The sequence below is a fragment of the Molossus molossus genome, unplaced genomic scaffold (genome assembly GCF_014108415.1).
Source record: "Molossus molossus isolate mMolMol1 unplaced genomic scaffold, mMolMol1.p scaffold_m16_p_10, whole genome shotgun sequence".
Taxonomy (NCBI): domain Eukaryota; kingdom Metazoa; phylum Chordata; class Mammalia; order Chiroptera; family Molossidae; genus Molossus; species Molossus molossus.
The window spans coordinates 5,618,142-5,636,213 of NW_023425345.1; the positions used below are offsets into that span (position 1 = coordinate 5,618,142).

The window sequence follows — 18,072 nt, forward strand, 5'->3', positions numbered from 1 at the left end:
ATTTCCCCCCTCTACTCGCCAGCCCAATTGCTTCCCCTTCTCGTCTTAGAAGTGAGGAAAAACTCCGCCCAGGTTTTGTCTTTTTTCAATTTTTATTTTAAAGTTTTAAAATTACAAAGACAGCAAATTCTTCCCGCACAAATAACACTTTTTTTTACAAAAAAAAAAGGGGGGGGGGTACGACGCGCAATTGCGCGTTTTCCTATTTTATGAGAAAAACGACTGTACAGGTTTTTTCTCCCAGCTCCCGGGTGTGAAACGTAAGTGCTAGCTCTAGATAGGTATATACACATTTACACGCACATACACAGACTTAGCTCTGTAAAACTACTTAGCAATTCAAAAATCGACTGCAGTATGTCTTACTGTCCACTCCCCGCCCACTACCCCTCCCCCATCTACCACTACTTAGAAAAGACTCAGAAGTAAAGAGGTCGGGAAGTTTTTCAGTGGCGTTGGCAGGGCTGGAGACTCACCAGACCACCAAAGCCACCTCTTGTACAGGAGGAACCAAAAACCAGGGGAATACAATCCAATTGTGTGGAAAAACCCAAGTTTCAACAGGGCACACTGAGGCACTTGGCTGACTGACTCCCCACCCTTCCCCCAAAGTTTCCACTCCCAGAACAGACTTTCTGAAGCCGTAAAGACCCCCCCCCCCATGGCTAGTTCCCAGCTGAGAGAAGCCACAGCTTCTCAGACCAGCTGTCACTTCCACACCCCCTCCCTTCCCGAGGACAATAGGGAGGCCGCAGGGACAGACTAACAAGTGAAAAGGAAATTGGACTTAGACCCCACAATGCTCACCATTGGGAGGTGGAAGTCAGCTCAGAGAGGGTTTATTCCACCCCCCCTAACTTGGTGTCCAGCTGCTGCCACCCCTCTCCTCCCAACAAGGTTCTGAAACTCACAAGGGCTGCTCAACTTAAAGAAAACTTACTTGTCTTAAAGATGCTCCTTACAATTCCTGGGCTTCCTCTCAACTAGCCAGACAAACTGCTTCCCGATTCCCCCACCCCACCCCCACTTTTACCTTCATAGTGAACAAACCATCCAACTAAATAAAACACACAAACCCACCCCAAACCCTAAGTAGAGTAATAACAAATTAACAGAACAAAATATAAGTACATTCTCATCATTACAGAGATGAGATTGTTTTTAGCTGTCCTTGTACGACTGGTTAAGGAAAAATGGACTATTCCCTAATTTCCGAGGAATCCAAATTCTGTCTCATAAAAGTCAGAATAGAAAGGGGCAAGGGGCTGCAGATGAGGAGTAAGAGAGGAGAAAAGTATTTACAGAAAAATAGGAGACAGGCAGGAGTGTCCACAAGAGCTTCACTGTCACTTCTTCTTGCTGGCCCTCTTGGCACTGGACTTGGCTTTGGGCTTCACTGGTTTGGCCTTCTTAGGCTTGGATGCTTTGACTGGCTTGGCTTTGACAGTCTTGGGTTTTTTGGTTTTCTTGGGCGTGGCAGTCGGCTTCTTCTTGGCCTTCTTGACTGGGGTGGCTTTGGGCTTCTTGCTGGGGGCTTTGGAGGCTGCCTTCTTGGGCTTGGCTGCCTTCTTTGGCGTGGCCACCTTCTTGACTTCCTTCTTCGTCTTCTTAAAGGCCACTGACCGCTTGGGCTCGTCGCTCTTGGCCAGCCGGAAAGACCCCGAGGCACCCACTCCTTTGGTCTGTTTGAGGACCCCAGTGGTAACCAGGCGCTTGATGGACAACTTGATCTGCGAGTCGGCGTTCTCGCCCACCTTGTAGTGGCTCTTGATGTACTTCTGGATGGACTGGCGCGAGGAACCAGCGCGGTTCTTCTCCGCCTGGATGGCAGCCACGATCATGTCTGAGTACTTGGGGTGGTCTGTGGACTTCTTGGAAGCCTTGGCCCGCTTGGGCTTGGCCGCGGGCGCAGACGTGGAGTTCTCGGTCATGGTGGGCTGCCTGGTCCTGCTGCTGGAGAAGGCGCCTTCAGGAGGGCCAGCCCCCGTCGGAGGCCGAGAAAAGCCCGGGTCGGGGTCGCTTTCGCGCCCCTGCCTCTCTGGGACCTGGCTCGGGTCGCGGGAGAGCTCGCTGCGCCGCTCCTGCGTGGCTCAGCCCGCCGGCCGCTCGGTCGCTCGGTCGGTCCCTGCGCGAGGCGTCTGCGGCTCCGGCTGTGCCACCGCCCCCGCGCCTCTCTTTCCCCAGCTCCGCGTCTGGCGCTCGGGCGGCGCATCCGGGTATTTAGCGGCGGCGGGCGGACCGCGGTGAGGACAGGGCTGCTGGCTGCCTGCTCCCGGCCCGGAATGGCGCTGCGCCGCCGCCATCTGTGTTTCTTCCGCCGAGCAAATCCGACCTTTCCCCCCGCCCCGGGCCTCCCCGCTCCCCGCCGCCACCCGGGGTCGCTGCCCGGCTCCCTGGGCTCCCCCGCCAGGCGGCCCGCCTGCCGGGTCGCCGCCCCCCGAGCCCGCAAGGCGCCCCAAACGGCGCTGAGGACCGCCGGTGCGCCGGCACATTTCCCCTTTGCGGGGGGCTGGCTCTGCGGAGCCGGGGCGCCCCGATGCGGGAAACCCCCCGTAGCAAAGCTCCCCCCCTGGGGCTACCGGGGACCCCGCTCCCGGCCCCCTGCGGGGTTCCCCAGTCCGGCGGAGTGGCTGGAAAGCGGCTCCAACTAACACACGCGGCCCCGAGCCGGGCGACTCCCAGCCGGGCCGAGCCGGGACAGGGGGGAGGGGTCGCTCCCCCGGGGTCCAGTCACCTCTCGGGGGTCATCCCGCCACCGGGCCCCCCGCACCTCTACCCCCTCTCTGTCCGTTGGGCCCCTAAGCAAACTTTCCCTGGAAGAGTTGGAAGGGCACTTTCAAACTTTGTCCCTTCCCCCTCCTCTCTCGCCTCTCCCCCAGCGGGCCCCCTGACCTCTGCGGTGCTGGTTCTCTCCCGAGGCCGAACCCCAAATGCTTCCATGGCCCCCTGAGACTATGAGGAGGGGTCTCCCGAGTCGCCTCCTCTCCTCAAAGACCCCCACATTTCCCATATATCTTAACTGAGAATTCATTTATTGCCTCCCTCAGCCTAGGAGTTTTGGGGCGTCAGAGGCAGAGCCCGCTGCCCCCACCCCGAAGGCCCAGCCTAGGGGTCCACACTCTTCCCCCAGGGCCCTCCAAGGTGGGGGGGTCTCGGGGGCGAAAGGACCACGACGGAGGAGCTGCCCCACAGGCTCTAACCAGAGACTGTCGTGGGGGCCCCTGGGATGAGGAAAGGCTGTGTGTGCTTTGGGAGCTTGGAAAACGGGGCTCTGGGGGAGAGGTCGCGGAGGGGGTCGCGTTCCTGGGGTACTAGCTCATCTTCGGCAAGTGTGCGGCCGCTCGGGGAACCGGGGCCGGGACCACCGCCATTTTGCTGGGAGGATGCAATGTCTTTGTTAAAATGTGCACATCTTTTACCGTGCTTGGCAGGTACCGATGAGGCAAGCCGGGGGCGCCACCGTCTCTGGGGAGTCCTGGGGGGCTCGGGGAGGATTCAGGGGCCCCGAGGCCAGCAGAAGGGACCCCAGGACTCCTGGGGCAGAGTATCTTGTTTGCGACAGAGCCTACTCACAGGCAGGGTCCTGCTTGGCAGGGGCCCTGTTTGAGATTCTGGGATGCTCGTTCCCTAAGCCCCCTCCCACGACGAACCCGCTTTTATTCCCTAAGCAGAGGCCTGTCACTCCTCACTCTGGGAGTGGGGGCTGAGGGGTATAGCTGGTCAAAATGATGAACGTGTGTGCGGCATTGCCCAGGAGCTGTTGGCAGACACTGGCTGTGGAGAAGGGAGGGGGAGGCGTTGGAGGGTTCAGATGCGGGACGGGGTCTTAGCTCGGATGCGGGGGAGGGGGAACGGGCTCACACTGGACTTCCGCGGCTCTGGCCAGGGAAATTAACGGGTCCCCCCCACACTCCAAGGGATGGATTGATCCAAATGATTGGGGGAGCGTAGGGGGAGGCCTGAGACTTGGTATCAGTTGCCTTCTCCCCGGGTTATCTCGGTGGCACAGGTGGGGATGGGAAGCGATGAAGGGCCAGGTTGGTTTAGAAGGCTGAGTTCTTTTTTGGTTGATGTCAATTACCCCAAAGTTTCCCGATGTGAAAACACCTCACTCTGGTGGTCTTGTTTGGGCTATTTTCAAAGACAGTTCTGGTTCCCACTAAGATCTGGATGGATAAATAGGTATCCAAATAAAGACACCCCCAGGTCAGAGATGTTCTACCCTGCGCTTTCAGAGACATATCACCCCCCCCCCCCAGGTCTTTGCACCTCTTAGAATAAGGACTGGATGAATCCAATGGCATAATGACGAAATAATTTTATTTACACAGCGCATTACGACGTGCAAAGTGCTCTCCACCCGTTTCTTGCTCCTTTGCGCCTCCAGCCTGGAGAGGTGGACAACGCGATCACTCCCCCATCACCTTATTTCCTCTTGGAGGCCAGGGACTCCTTAAGGGTGGATGGGGGCGCACTGTGAGGTTCAGCTCCCGGCACCCCGAGGTTTTTATTTGATTTTGTAGCTGTCACATCCCGATCCCCGCCCATCCCAACGACCTGTATATTCCCTCCCGGAACTGGAGCCAGAAATGGAGGGGGGGGGGGTCACGGGGGCTTCCCACCGGCGGACAGCCCACCTTCCTCCAGGCGGCCGAATTCAGCGCTCCTACCCCTGTTTGGGGAGAATTGAGGGGAGGGCGCGGAGGGGTTCCCCCAGAGTTAGGCTCGGAGTCCGAGACCGAGGGAGGCAAGGTGAGGAAAAGCTGCACCCAGATTAGTTTGGCTGCACCTCGCCTCTGCTGGGCCTGGGGGCTTCTGGATTCCGGCCGGGCCCCACCCGGACACCGGGAAGGCTGCTCTCGGGTCCCCACCTATCGCAGAGCCGTTTTCTGGCACGCAGACGGCGGCACTCCCTCCGCCCCCTTTAACGCGAGCCCTTTAAAATCCCGGAGCCGCAGAGATGCGGGCAACTCCTCCTGGGAAATGTAGTCTCCCCGCGGGTGCGAGCCCCGCACTGCGCCCCCAGCCCGGACCCTCGCGAGCCTCGGAACTGCTGGCCGCCCTGGCGTGGGGAGAGGGGCAGACGTCGTCCGTCTAGTTGCGCAGAGAGGGGCCCAGGCCTCCCTGCTGTTTTTTCAACCTGTCAAAAAGGGGGCTCGACCTCCCTGTGGGGTTGGGGTGCCGGTGAAATGAAATCCTGAATGAATATGTGTATATCGCATTAGAATGCCAGGAGTCATGTGTTTCTAATGTGCGTGCGCATGTGCCCGGTTTATTGAGCCCTTGATCCGTGACATCTTCATTTCTACGGCAGGAGGTCTAGAATGGCTCAGGGACTTGTCCAAGGTGGGGCAGCCTGGAGGAGGGTGACTGAGGAGGGTGACTGCTGACAGACTCCCAAGCCAGTGACTTTCCCACTGCGCCACCTGTGGTCTCCTGAGACCTGATAAGACAGCGCTTATCCTGGGCTTTGGAACCCTAAGGAGCTCACTTGATATGTGCTAGGCACTGGAATAGGACCTCTTAATGAACCAACCTAAAAATAATCCTTATACCAAAGAGAGGTATGTTGGGGTGACAAATTCTGTTCCCCTCCACTCCTAGCTTACAAGCCTGTACAGCATGCTATGGTACTGAATACTGTAGGCAATTATAACACAATGGTAACTGTTTGTGTAATACTATTTATTACTAGTGTGGGATCACTGTCATATATGCGGTCCTGTCAATGACTGCAATGTTGTTATATCGCTCATGACTGTATTCAGGTTTAAGAGTAGAGAAAATTTTGCCCCACAGCATCCCAGATGAGATCAGAGAGTTATAGCCTCTGCCTTTTACTCTGAAGAGGGGTAGGAAAAGAATAAATTACCCAGCGTATAGTCTCCTGCTGCTGCTGTAACAAATTACCTGGTGACTTGAAACAACCCGTATTTATTATCTTACAGTTCCAGAGGTCAGTTGCCCAAAATGGGTCTCCTTGGGCTAAAATCAAGGAGTCGACAGGTGTGCGTTTCTTCTGGAAGCTCTAGGGCAAGGATCTGTTTTTTGTCTTTTCCAACTTCCAGAGGGAGCCTGCATTCCTTGGCTCGTGGACCCTTTCCACTGTAAAAGCTGTCATGCTGCCCTGGCTGTTTTGGCTCAGCTGTTAGAGCACCAGCCCAAGGACCAAAGAATTGCGGGTTTGATTCTGGTCAGGAGCATGTGCCTCAGTTGTGGTTGGGGCCCTGGCCCTGGTCGGGGTTGTGTGGGGTGCAGCCAATCCATGTGTCTCTCTCACATTGGTCTCTCTCTCTCTCTCTCTCTCTCTCCCTTCCTCCCTCCCATTCTGTCTGAAAATAAATGGAAAAAGTATCCTTGGGTGAGGAAAAAGAAAAAGCTATCATGCTGCCATCTCTCTGGTTCAGACTCTTCTATCTCCCTCTTCCCTCACTGGAAGAATTTCTTTTTTAAGCCTTGTTAAAACAAGCCCACCAAAAATTAGGTTGCCTCCCCAAAACAAAAATGGGAGAGAGAATCATTGAAGGAACTTGGAGATTCCACTGGGCTACCTGGATAATCCAGAATAATCTCCCATCTCAAGGTCAACCGATTAGCAACCTTAATTCCCCCTTGCCAAGTGGCATAACATATCCACAGATTCCAGGGATCAGGACACAGTTATCCTTGCGGAGCCGGTATTCTACCTCCCACACGCAGCTGTCCACGTGCATAACGGGGCAGGGGATGTGAGTGACATCCTTCCACACCCACTGTGGCACCAGGTGAGGCCCAGGTCCCATCCAGGGCTGTTCCCATGTTCTGAGAAATCCCTGGTTGGGCAGAGAGCTGGAGGCATGGTGGGGACACTTTGTAGTCACCTTGCAGTGTTGTGACTAGTAGGGAAGGAGGGGAGATTGTAAAAACCCTTGGGCTCGACTCTATTAGATTCCTTGTGTCCCTAAATGTCCATCGCTTTTCAATGTGAAGAGTCAAAGTGACACCTAGCCAGGTAGGGGTGAGGGGCAGCCCCCAGACAAAGAGTAACCACAAAACCTTGTTGAGAGGAGGGAGCCCTGCCCTCCAGAGCATGGTGGCAATCCCTCTTGAGGGAATACTCTGCTGGCCTCTCCTTCTCCCCCATCCTTCCGTCTCCAGCTCTTGTCCCCTTTCCCTCTGGAGCCGCTATTTTCCCGTCTGCCTCATTCTCCCACCTGCCTCGTCCCCTCACAGAATGTGAGCCTCAACTCAAACTGTTAAGTCAGACCTTCGGAAGTGGAGGGGGCTCAGGAGGGCACCGGAGCAGACCAGGCACTCAGCCTCCTGGGGCTGACTCCAGTGGGGAGGACAGCACTGATACTGCACATTGTGACTGTTCCCAGTTCCAAGAAGGAAAGCAACAGGGGGCTGCGAGAGGGGTGAAAGGCAGGCTTATGTAGGTCGGGTGCCAGGGTGGGCTGTGTGGCGGGGTGGGGACAGTGAAGGGGAGTGTGGTGTGAGATGCCATCAGGGAACGGAACCCACCTGAGCACTAGGGATTTTAGCCCAGCAAGGGGTGTGCATTTTGTTCTAAGTGTACTAAGAAGCCACTGCAGAATTTTAAGCTTAGAATTTTGTTTCTTTAAAAAATGAACCCTGCCCTGGCTGGTTTTGCTCAGTGGTTAGAGCGTTGGCCTGTGGACCAGAGAGTCCCGGGTTCAGTTCCCACTAAGGGCACGTACCTCGGTTGCGGTTTGTCCTCAGCCCTGGTTGGGGTCATGTGGGTGGCAGCCACTCGATGTGTCCCTCTCACATTGATGTTTCTCTCTCTCTTCCTCTCTTCTTCCCACTCTGACTGAAGATAAATGCAAAAATGTCCTCAGGTGAGGATAAAAAAAAAAATTGAACCCAGCCCCGGCCGGTTTTCTCAGTGGTTAGAGCGTTTGCCTCCGGACTGAAGGGTCTAGGGTTTGATTCCCAGTCAAGGGCATGTACCTGGGTTGCAGGTTCCATCCCCAACCCTGGTTCGGGTCTTGTGGGAGGCAACCAATTGATGTGTCTCTCTCACATTAGCGTTTCTTTCTCTCTGTCCTCCTCCCTCCCTCCCACTCTATCTGGAAATTAATAGAAAAATATCCTCAGGTGAGGATTACAAAAAAAAAAAAAAAGTAACCCAGTTATTTTAAGATAAAAATTTAAGGTAAAACCAATATCATTCATTCTGGAAATTATGCAACATATTTATGATTCTAAAATTAACATGGAAACAATAATGGTGTTCCCATCACTCAAGTTAACATAATAAACATTACCAGTCTCTCAGATGTCCCCTTTGTGCCTCTCCCTGATCAAATCTCTGTGACCTTTATCCTCAAATTATGTAAACAACTTTCTGGGTTTTTTGTGTGTTTTTTTCTTTTATAATTTTCCCATATATGGACCTCTTTCTCTCTCTCTCTCTCTCTTTCTCTCTCTCTCTCTTTCTTTCTTTTTTGGTACATGCCCCTAGCGGGAACTGAACCCAGGACTCTCTGGTCCGCAGGCTGATGCTCTAACTGCTGAGCCAAACTGGCCAGGGTGTGGACCTATTTCTATATACTATATAGCTTAATGTTGCCTGGTTTTGAACCACATACAAATGGAATCATATTGTGGGTATATGTTTTCTGATAGAGTGGGAGGGAGAGAGAGGAAGGGAGAGAGAGAGAGAAACATCGACGTGAAGGGACACATCGAGTGGCTGCCACCCGCACGACCAACCAGGGCCGGGGACAAACTGCAACCGAAGTACGTGCCCTTAGCGGGAACCGAACCTGGGTCTCTCCGGACCGCAGGCCGACGCTCTAACCGCTGAGCCAAACTGGCCAGGGCTCTTTATTTATTTTTTAACTTTATTTTTGTTACAGATGTTTCTCCTTTTTTACCCCATTGAAACCCTCCTCCTCATCCCCCCTACCCCGTTCCCGGCTTTGTTGTCCATGTCCATTGGTTATGCGTACATGCATATAAGTTCTGTGGTTTATCTCTTCCCTCCTCCCACCACCCCCTCTACTGAAGGTTGTCAGTCTGTACCCTACTTCCATGTCTCTGGGTCTACCCTATTCCTCAGACTGTTATGATCATTATATTCCACAAATAAGTGAGATCATGTGGTATTTGTCTTTTTCTGCTTGGCTTGTTTTGCTTAGGATAATACTTTCCAGGTCCCTCCATGTAGTCTCAAAGGATAAGAGATCTTTCTTTCTTACACCTGCATAGTACTCCATTGTGTACATGTACCACAGCTTTTTTATACATTCGTCTACTGATGGACTCTTGGGCTGTTTCCAGATCTTAGCTATTGTAAATAGTGCTGCTATGAACATGGGGGTACCTATATTCTTCCTGATTGGTGTTTCAGGCTTCTTAGGGTATATTCCTAGAAGTGGGATCACTGGGTCAAATGGCAATTCAATTTTTAATTTTTTGAGGTAACACCATTGTGTTTTCCATAGTGGCTGCACCAGTCTGCATTCCCACCAGCAGTGTACTAGAGTCCCCTTTTCTCCACACCCTCGCCAACACTTGTTTGATGATTTGTTGATGGTGGCCATTCTGACAGGTGTAAGGTGGTACCACATTGTTGTTTTGATTTGCATCTCTCTGATGATTAGTGATGTTGAGCATTTCTTCATATGTCTCTTAGCCATTTGTATGTCCTGTTTGGAGAGGTGTCTATTCAGCTCCTCTGCCCATTTTTTAATTGGGTTATTTGTCTTCCTTTTGTTGAGTTGTATGAGCACTCTATATATATTAAAAATTAACCCCTTATCTGATGTATCATTGGCAATGATGCTCTCCTATACAGTGGGTTGCCTTTCCATTTTGATGGTTGTTTCTTTTGCTGTGCAGAAGCTTTTTAGTTTGATGTAGTCCCATGTATTCATTTTTTCCTTTGTTTCTGTTGCCTTAGGTGATGTATCAGTGAAAATTCTGCTGTGTATGATGTCTGAAATTTTGTTGCCTACATTTTCTTCTAGGATTTTTATGGATTTATGGGTCCCAATTTAAGTCTTTTATCCATTTTGAGTTTATTTTTGTGTATGGTGTAAGTTGATGGTCCAGTTTCATTTTTTTGCATGCAGCTGTCCAGTGGGTATATTTTTCTGTGACTTGCTTCTTTTACTCAGTGATATATATATATATATATATATATATATATATATCTCCATTCGTCTGTACCCTTTTTTTTAAATCCTCACCTGAGGGTATGTTTATTGATTTTAGAGAGAGGAAGGGAGAGAAAGAGAGAGAAACATTGATGTGAGAGGAAACATCTATTAGTTGCCTCCAGTACATGCCCCAAGCAGGGATCAAACCAAAAACCTAGGGATATGTCCTGACCAGGAATGGAACTGGCAAATTTTTGGTGAAGGGACAATGCTCCAACCAATTGAGCCACTCAGCCAGGGCCTCTGTGTTATATTTCTGAGAGTCATCCACATTGGTGCAAGTAGCTAAGGCTCATTCATTTTCACTGCTATGGTAAGAGCACATACTGGTTTTGTAGGGCCTAAAGTTTCTACAGTTTTGGAGGTCCTTTAAAAAAATACACACACACACACACACACACACATATATATATATAATTTAATAGAATATTAGGTAACACTTAATTTATATTTAGAATGAGAAAAGAACTCACAAGTTTTAATTTATTTTTAAATCCTCATCTGAGGCCCTGGCCGGTTTGGCTCAGCAGTTAGGAGTGTTGGCCTGCGGTCCAGAGAGGCCTGGGTCCAGTTCCCGCTAAGGGCACGTATCTTGGTTGCATTTTGTCCCCGGCCCTGGTTGGGTCGTGCGGGAGGCAGCCACTCGATGTGTCCCTTTCACATCGATGTTTCTCTCTCTCTCTCTTCCCCTCTCTCCCTCCCACTTTATCTAAAAAAAAAAAAAAAGAAAGAAAGAAAGAGCCCACAATCCAAGGCATGCAGGCTGCCTCTGGAAATTGGAAAAGGCAAATAACATCTTCCCACTAGAGCCCCCAGAAGGAACCCGCACCTTCCAATACCTCGATTCTAGCCCAGTGAGACCCACTTTGGACTGCTGGCCTCCAGCACTATAGGATCCAGTTGTGTTGTAAGCCACCATGTTTGGGACAATTTGTTACAGTGGCCTCAGGAAACTAATACACTACCGTGTTGGTTGGATATTTGAGTTGCTTCCAGCTTCCTGCTCTCCAGAGTTGCTGTGAGTTTTCTACTGTAAGGGTCCTGGTGCAGGCAGGAAGGGGCTGCAGTATGCTTGGCTGCAGCTTCGCCTGGTTGTGCCTGTGCCTTTTACAGGCGGCAGAGTGGCTGCTGGAGAGAGAAGCGCAGAACCAGGGCGGCAAGGCCGGGACGGGAGGCCCTCTCAGCTCTGCAGGCGCCGAACTGCAGAGACGGCAGTGGGGTGGAGAGAAGGGGCAGATGTGAGAAATAGTTAGGAAGACAAGTCTGCAGGACTTGCTGAAGGGTTCATTGTTGGGGGCTTAGGGGGGAACCAGAAAGACTCCCAAGTTCCTGAAGCAGAAGTGAGGAGGGGGGTGGATCCAGAGGTGGTAGCCTGGGAGTCTGGCACGAGGACCGTTTGTGGGAGGGCCGTCCCCTCTCCTGCTGACCGAAGTTCTCCTGATCCCTCCTCAGCCTCAGGCGGGGGAAACTGACCTCTCACCTGCTTCTCCCACGATAGGAAGACAGTTGCAACCCTACATGGATTAAGAGTCAGACAATGGACAGACACACTCCCAGGACAAAGGAATGGACGTGCAGGTGGCAGCTTCACAATTAAACTTTAACTGATTTAACTGGACTAAACTTGAACTCATTTTCTAAGATTTAAAGACATCACCAAGCCAAAGACTGAAGGTTTTGACCCTCAGTGATCCTTTAATCTCCAGACGTCGATGGTATGCTGAGAAGAGCAAGCCAAGACAAGTATGTGTGCAGGATCTCATTTTACAAAATAGGAAAATTTGCAAGCTCCCTACAGGCATATAATAATAGTTGACATTTACAGAGTAGTTATTATGTGTCTGGCACTGTGCTAGGTGTGGACAGGTGACCCCAGCTCATAGGCAGAGCCGGGCATTGTGGGGCGCAGATGCCATGTGTGGCTTGGGCTGGAAGTTCTGCTGGGCCCCCCCATTCTGGCATCATTCCCACTTCAGGGAGCCAGGACCGAGCTCGTGGTGCGAAGGAGAGGGCTGGGGCCCGTGGTCCGGCAGGCCTGGCCCTCGTGGAAGTGGGACTGGCCTCCTTTGATGGAATGAGCCCCTAGGATTCTCAGACTGTTCTGGAAGAGACCTCAAGAGGGAGACACTGGGCTTTGTACCAGTAATTCATGAGCGTGCATGAAAGATTGGCTAAAAACGACCACAGAGCACTGTGAGCTGGTCCTTCCCCACGCCGGGCAAACACTGTGAGTGTGTGCGTGGGTCCACTCCACATGGTCACTCCCGCTTCTGTGAGAAGTGGCATTGGGTCACGGCAGGCTTTTATTTTTTACTTTATACCCTAAAAGCAGCAATTTTCTTTCTTTTTTTTTTGTGGTATGTACCCCTAGCGGTAACCGAACCCGGGACTCTCTGGTCCATAGGCTGACGCTCAACTGCTGAGACAAACTGGTCAGGGCAAAAGCAGCAATTTTCAACTGGTGTGCCATAAGAATTAAAAAAAAATTTTTTTTTTCTTTAATGATTTGAGAGAGAGAGGAAGGGAGAGGGAGAGAGAGAGATAGAAACATCAACGAGAGAGAACATCGACTGGCCACCACTGGGGATCGGGCCCACAACCTGGGCATGTGCCCTGACCAGGAATCAAACCTGTGACCTCTTGGTGCATGGATCAACGCTCAAGCACTGAGCCACACCAGCCGGGCGAGAATTTTTTTTTTTAATCCTCACTCAAGGATATTTTCCCATTTATCTTCAGATAGAGTGGGAGGGAGGGACGGAGAGAGAGAAAGAGAGAGAGAGAAACATCAACGTGAGAGAGACACATCAACTGGTTGCCTCCCGCACGGGGCCAGGGATGAACTGCAATCGAGGTACATGCACTTGGCTGGAATCGAACCTATGACTCTGGTCTGCAGGCTGACGTTCTAACCACTGAGCCAAACAGGCCCAGGTGCAACAAGAATTTTGAAACATGCCATACCTGACTATTTAGTCAAGGGCACTGACCTCTTTTCCCTTAGACTGTCAGATTAAAAAAATGATAACAGCTAACACAACAATAGCCACCTGGTGTGAATGAGCCAAAATTATACCTATTTTTTGTCAGATCAGCAAAAAATATATTTTTTGGTGTTCCTTAGAATTTTAGTAATTAGTTAATGTGTGCCATGAGATGAAAAAGGTTGAAAGTCGGCTGCCTAAAAGTGTTTTAATTTTGCCCAGCCGGTGTGGCTCAGTGGATTGAGCATCACCCCATGGACTGAGAGATCCTGGTTCGATTCCTGGTCAGGGCACATGCCCAGGTTACAGGCTCGATCCCCAGTAGGGAATGTGCAGGAAGCAGCCAATTGATGTATCTCTCTGACACTGATGTTTCTATATCTCTTTCCTTTTCTCTCTCCAAAATATAATTTAAAATATTTAAAAGTGTTTTAATTTTATATACTAGTATACTTTTATTATACAATAGTTTTAATTTATATACCAGTGTTGTTTTAATTTAATTTAATTAATTAATTTTTTCCTTTATTTTTTTTATCAATTTATTTTTGTTACAGATGTTTCTCCTTTCCCCCCCATTGACACCCTCCTCCGACCCCCCCCGCCCCTATTGTTTTAATTTTATAAACAATAAGCATGTATTACTTTTGTAAAAAATCCTCATCCAGGATATGTCTTTTAAAAATTGTTTTAGAGAAAGAATCATTGATGTGAGAGAGAAACATGGATCGGTTGCCTCCTGTATGCACCCCAACTGGGGATTGAACCCACAGCCTTTTGGTATACAGGATGACACTCCAACCAACTGAGCCACTGGACCAGGGCAGCATGTATTATTTTTGTAATAAAGAAAAGACCTTCACAATATCATAAACATCCATATGATGAAAAGGCAAAAAATAATATAGAAAAAGCCCTTCAGAGTAAATATGATGAATATTAAATATCTTTAATATATAAAGTATTGCCCTGGCCAGTTTGGCTCAGCGGTTAGAGCGTTGGCCTGTGGTCCAGAGAGACCCGGGTTCGGTTCCCGCTAAGGGCACGTATCTTGGTTGCAGTTTGTCCCCGGCCCTGGTTGGGTCGTGCGGGTGGCAGCCACTCGATGTGTCCCTTTGACGTTGATGTTTCTCTCTCTCTCCCTTTCTCTTCCTCTCACTCTGTCTGAAGATAAGTTGGAAAATATCCTTGGGTGAGGTTTAAAAATAATAATTATAATAAAGTACTGTTACAAATCCTTAAGAGAAAAATGATAACACCCTGATAGGAGAAAATTCATAAACAGATCATTTATAGACAAGTACATGACAGTAGCCTCTTTGATCTCATCAGGGAGCAAACCTATGCAGCTTGAAACAACGGCAATGCCATGTTTGTCACCCGTCTCGTTAACTACGGTTTGAGACATGAGAGTCATGCTGGGAACGAGCCAGGCCCTCCCTCACCTGTCCACAAAGTACACAGGACATGAGATCAACAGTAGGATAACAATTCACCTCTAGGAATCAAGAGCCTTAAACTCTTCAAACTCAACCCTGAGAAAAGAACTGGACAAACCCAAACTGAAGGACATTTTGCAAGATGATCGGCCTGAACCTTTCAAAAACGTCCAGGTCATGAAAGACAACAAAAACAGGAGACGTGGTCCCGATGAAAGGAGACAAACAGACCTGACAATCAGTGCAATGCGTGACCCTTGACTGGGCCTCGAACTTGAAGACATTCTAAAAGACATTATTGAAACAACTAGGGAATTTGAATGCGGATTGTAAATTAGATATTGGTGTACCAATGTTTCATTTCCTGAACGTGCTCGTTGACCATGAAGGTAAGTGTCCTTTTAAGAGAAGGATGCTGGAGAGAGTGTCAGGATGTCTACAACTCATGTATGTATGTATTTTTAAAATATGTTTTTATTGATTTAGAGAGAAAAAGGAAGGGAGAGGGAGACAGAAACATTGATCGGCCGCCTCCCACACACCCTCTACTGGGTATTAAGCCCGAAACCCAGGCATGTGCCCTGACCGGGAATTGAACTGGGACCTCCCAGTCCATGGGACAATGCTCAGTCCACTGAGCCACACTGGCCGGGCGAAATGTATGTATTTAGACAGAGATAGAGACTGATAGATCTGTGTCCATGTAGACATAGATGTCAATAGATAGCACACAAGAGAAAGCAAAGGTGGCAAAATGACGACACTCGGTGAGCCTGGGCAAGGATGTGTGGGTGTTTACTGTCCTGTTCTTGCAGCTCAGCTGTCGATTGAAATGTACAGAATAAGTTGGAGGAAAGGTATTCAAGGCCTGGTGAGTGCAGCGGCAAAGCCCACTCTCAGCCCTGCACCTGCGAGGCAGGGGTGCAGCCTGGTGACGCTGACCCTGGCTCTGATCCCCAACCTTAGAGCCCTACCCTCAGCGCCTCCAGGCTGGAGACCCTTTATAGGCCTGTCTGGGGGCTCACACCACATGCTGCCTCCCAACTCTGGATCTGGTGCTACTCCAGATCCCCGAGCCAGCCTTTTCCACTCAACCCCTCTTCCCACGTCAAGCCCAGGATGAGGCCAGATCCTACCCTGGTCCCAGACTTGGCTCACACCTGGGCTGTGTTGGGAGAACGAGTCCCGGTTGGTTCAACCTGTGGTCAACCTGAGTCCCCCAGCCCTGCCCTGGGGCCGTTTTCTCGCTGGACTTGCCCATCCATCATCCTGAACACTCAGTTGGGTTTCTCCAGCCATGGGCAGCTATTGGATGGGTGGCCACAACCAGGAAGGTCTGAAGTCCCCGGAGATGGGGGTTCCCAGGAGAGGCCTCGGCCCCCGTCCTAAATCCCAGGCCCTGGAGCCCAGGGTACGAGGAGGAGCTGTTTGTGTTTCTTTTTTCAAAAAGCAGTAACACCAACCTTAGCACCAGCTTTTTCCTAATCCTAGGACATGTATTCTGTTATCCAAGTGGGCAGCTGAGCTTGACCTTGGGGCCCTCATGTGAGCAAGAGCCCGCCTGGAGGAGGAGATAAGGAGGGCGTCCCTGGGGGGGGGGGGGGTCTAGGGCATCCTGGGAGCAACACAACATAAAACAAGACCAGGGGTTCCAGGAAAACATGGCAAAGTACACAGGTTGTGGCCCCTTCCCCCTGAGAGACCGAAGCCAGTTGCCCACCAACACGGATGGCCGCCAGGCAGCCCGCATCCTGACGCCCAGAGGAAAGGACAGTGGTCTTCCTCGGCCCCGGCTTTTGGGAATAAAGGACAAAGATTTCTATAATCAAAGAATTCAGAATAATCAGATTATGGAAGCTGACAATTCTCAGGTAAGAATCATAAAATATAAATAAAATATTAGAGTCACCATCTCTCATAGCTGTAAAGTGCTTAGGCAAATGCTAGTTTTCTACTGAGCCCTGACCAGCACCAACAGCCAAAGGGCCCTGGAGCCGAGGCTGGGCTGCCCAGGAGGAGGAGGAGACCCACATACCAGGCCTGGCTGCTGTCTGGCAAGGGCCACGTCCATCTGGGGCTCCCGCAGCCACATTGTTCCCTGCTGGTGCTCAAATATACATCGGTGCCAGCTGGGAGCAAAGATGACTGTGGGGAGGAGTGGGCGTCAGCTTGGAGTCATCGTGGCCGCTTTAGAAAGGTTTAGGTCCCTTTAGCACACCCTCGAAGGTAATGTGGGTGGGAGAAGCACCGAAATCCGCTGTGTGACCTAAGGTAGTTTGCTAACCCTCTCTGGGCCCGTGAACTCTTTTCTATAAACTCAGGGTTTGGTTGGACCTCATCAACGCACTAGAAGTCTACAGAGTCCAGCACAGTGTCCAGGTACAAGCACCATCAATCTATGTCATCTGGGTTTAAATCCCGGCCCTGCCACATACAAGTATGAGACTCCTGGCAAAATGACCCTTCTGTGCCTCAATTTACTCCCCTGTAAACTGGGGATAATAATGGCACCTACTTGATAGAGTTTTCATGAAGACCAAGTGTGCATATAAATATATGCGTATGTGGTATGTATATAATATATTTCATGTATAGAAGAGTGTCTGACCCAGCATGAGCACAGTTTGAGTATTAGCTGCTATCATCCCTGTTGGTGTTCCAGACACCGGGACAGAAACGACGTGTTTGCCCTCAATAAGGCAGCAGAGACAAATGTGTTAAGCGCCTTTACTTTGGGCTGAGATTTATGTCAATTCAGTTTGGGAGCAGTGGATGTTCTCCCGCTCACCCACAGCTTTGACTGGTAGTTCCACATGGTTTTGCTTAGTTTTTTTAAAACGTGGGAATCTCTTACTCCTGAATGCGGTTTCTTTGAGAGACCAAAAGTTTTAAAACGTAGAAGAGGCCCACTGATAGGAGTCTAGCCTAAGGAAATAACCAGAAATTCACGCAAATATTTGTGTCCAAGGATGTGCACTGCAGCATTATTATTATTTTTTTTCATCCTCACCAGAGGACAATTTTCCACTTTTTGCACAGATAGAGTGGGAGGGAGAGAGAGGAAGAGAGAGAAACATCGACGTGAAAGGGACACATCGAGTGGCTGCCACCCGCACGACCAACCAGGGCCGGGGACAAACTGCAACCGAGGTACATGCCCTTAGCGGGAACCGAACCCGGGTCTCCCCGGACCGCAGGCCGACGCTCCAACCGCTGAGCCAAACCGGCCAGGGCTGCAGCATTATTTTTAATCCTAGAAAAATTGGAAGAAACTGACGTGAAACAGTCAGAGAGGCCCATTAGAATACAGCCTGGTGTGATGCAACCAGGAGGAATACTAGCGCTCTCCAACTCGTTAGCACCCAGAGGCTGTCATGAGGTGAAAAAGCTACACTTCCACAGGGTCATATTGAGTATTTTGAGGTTTTCTTTTTAAATGAATAGAACAGATTTTTATTTAAAAATGCATTTCCATACTCA

At 50.4% G+C, this 18,072-nt stretch overlaps 1 protein-coding gene across 1 annotated transcript; it reads right to left on the reverse strand.

Annotated features, from left to right (window-relative positions):
• Positions 1 to 125: 125 nt before the first annotated feature.
• Positions 126 to 2,173, reverse strand: LOC118624688 (histone H1.0). Its single transcript, XM_036253123.1, has one exon. The coding sequence runs from the start codon at positions 1,929 to 1,931 to the stop codon at positions 1,347 to 1,349; it is 585 nt and encodes a 194-aa protein (XP_036109016.1). The 5' UTR covers positions 1,932 to 2,173; the 3' UTR covers positions 126 to 1,346.
• Between the last annotated feature and the right edge of the window lie 15,899 nt (positions 2,174 to 18,072).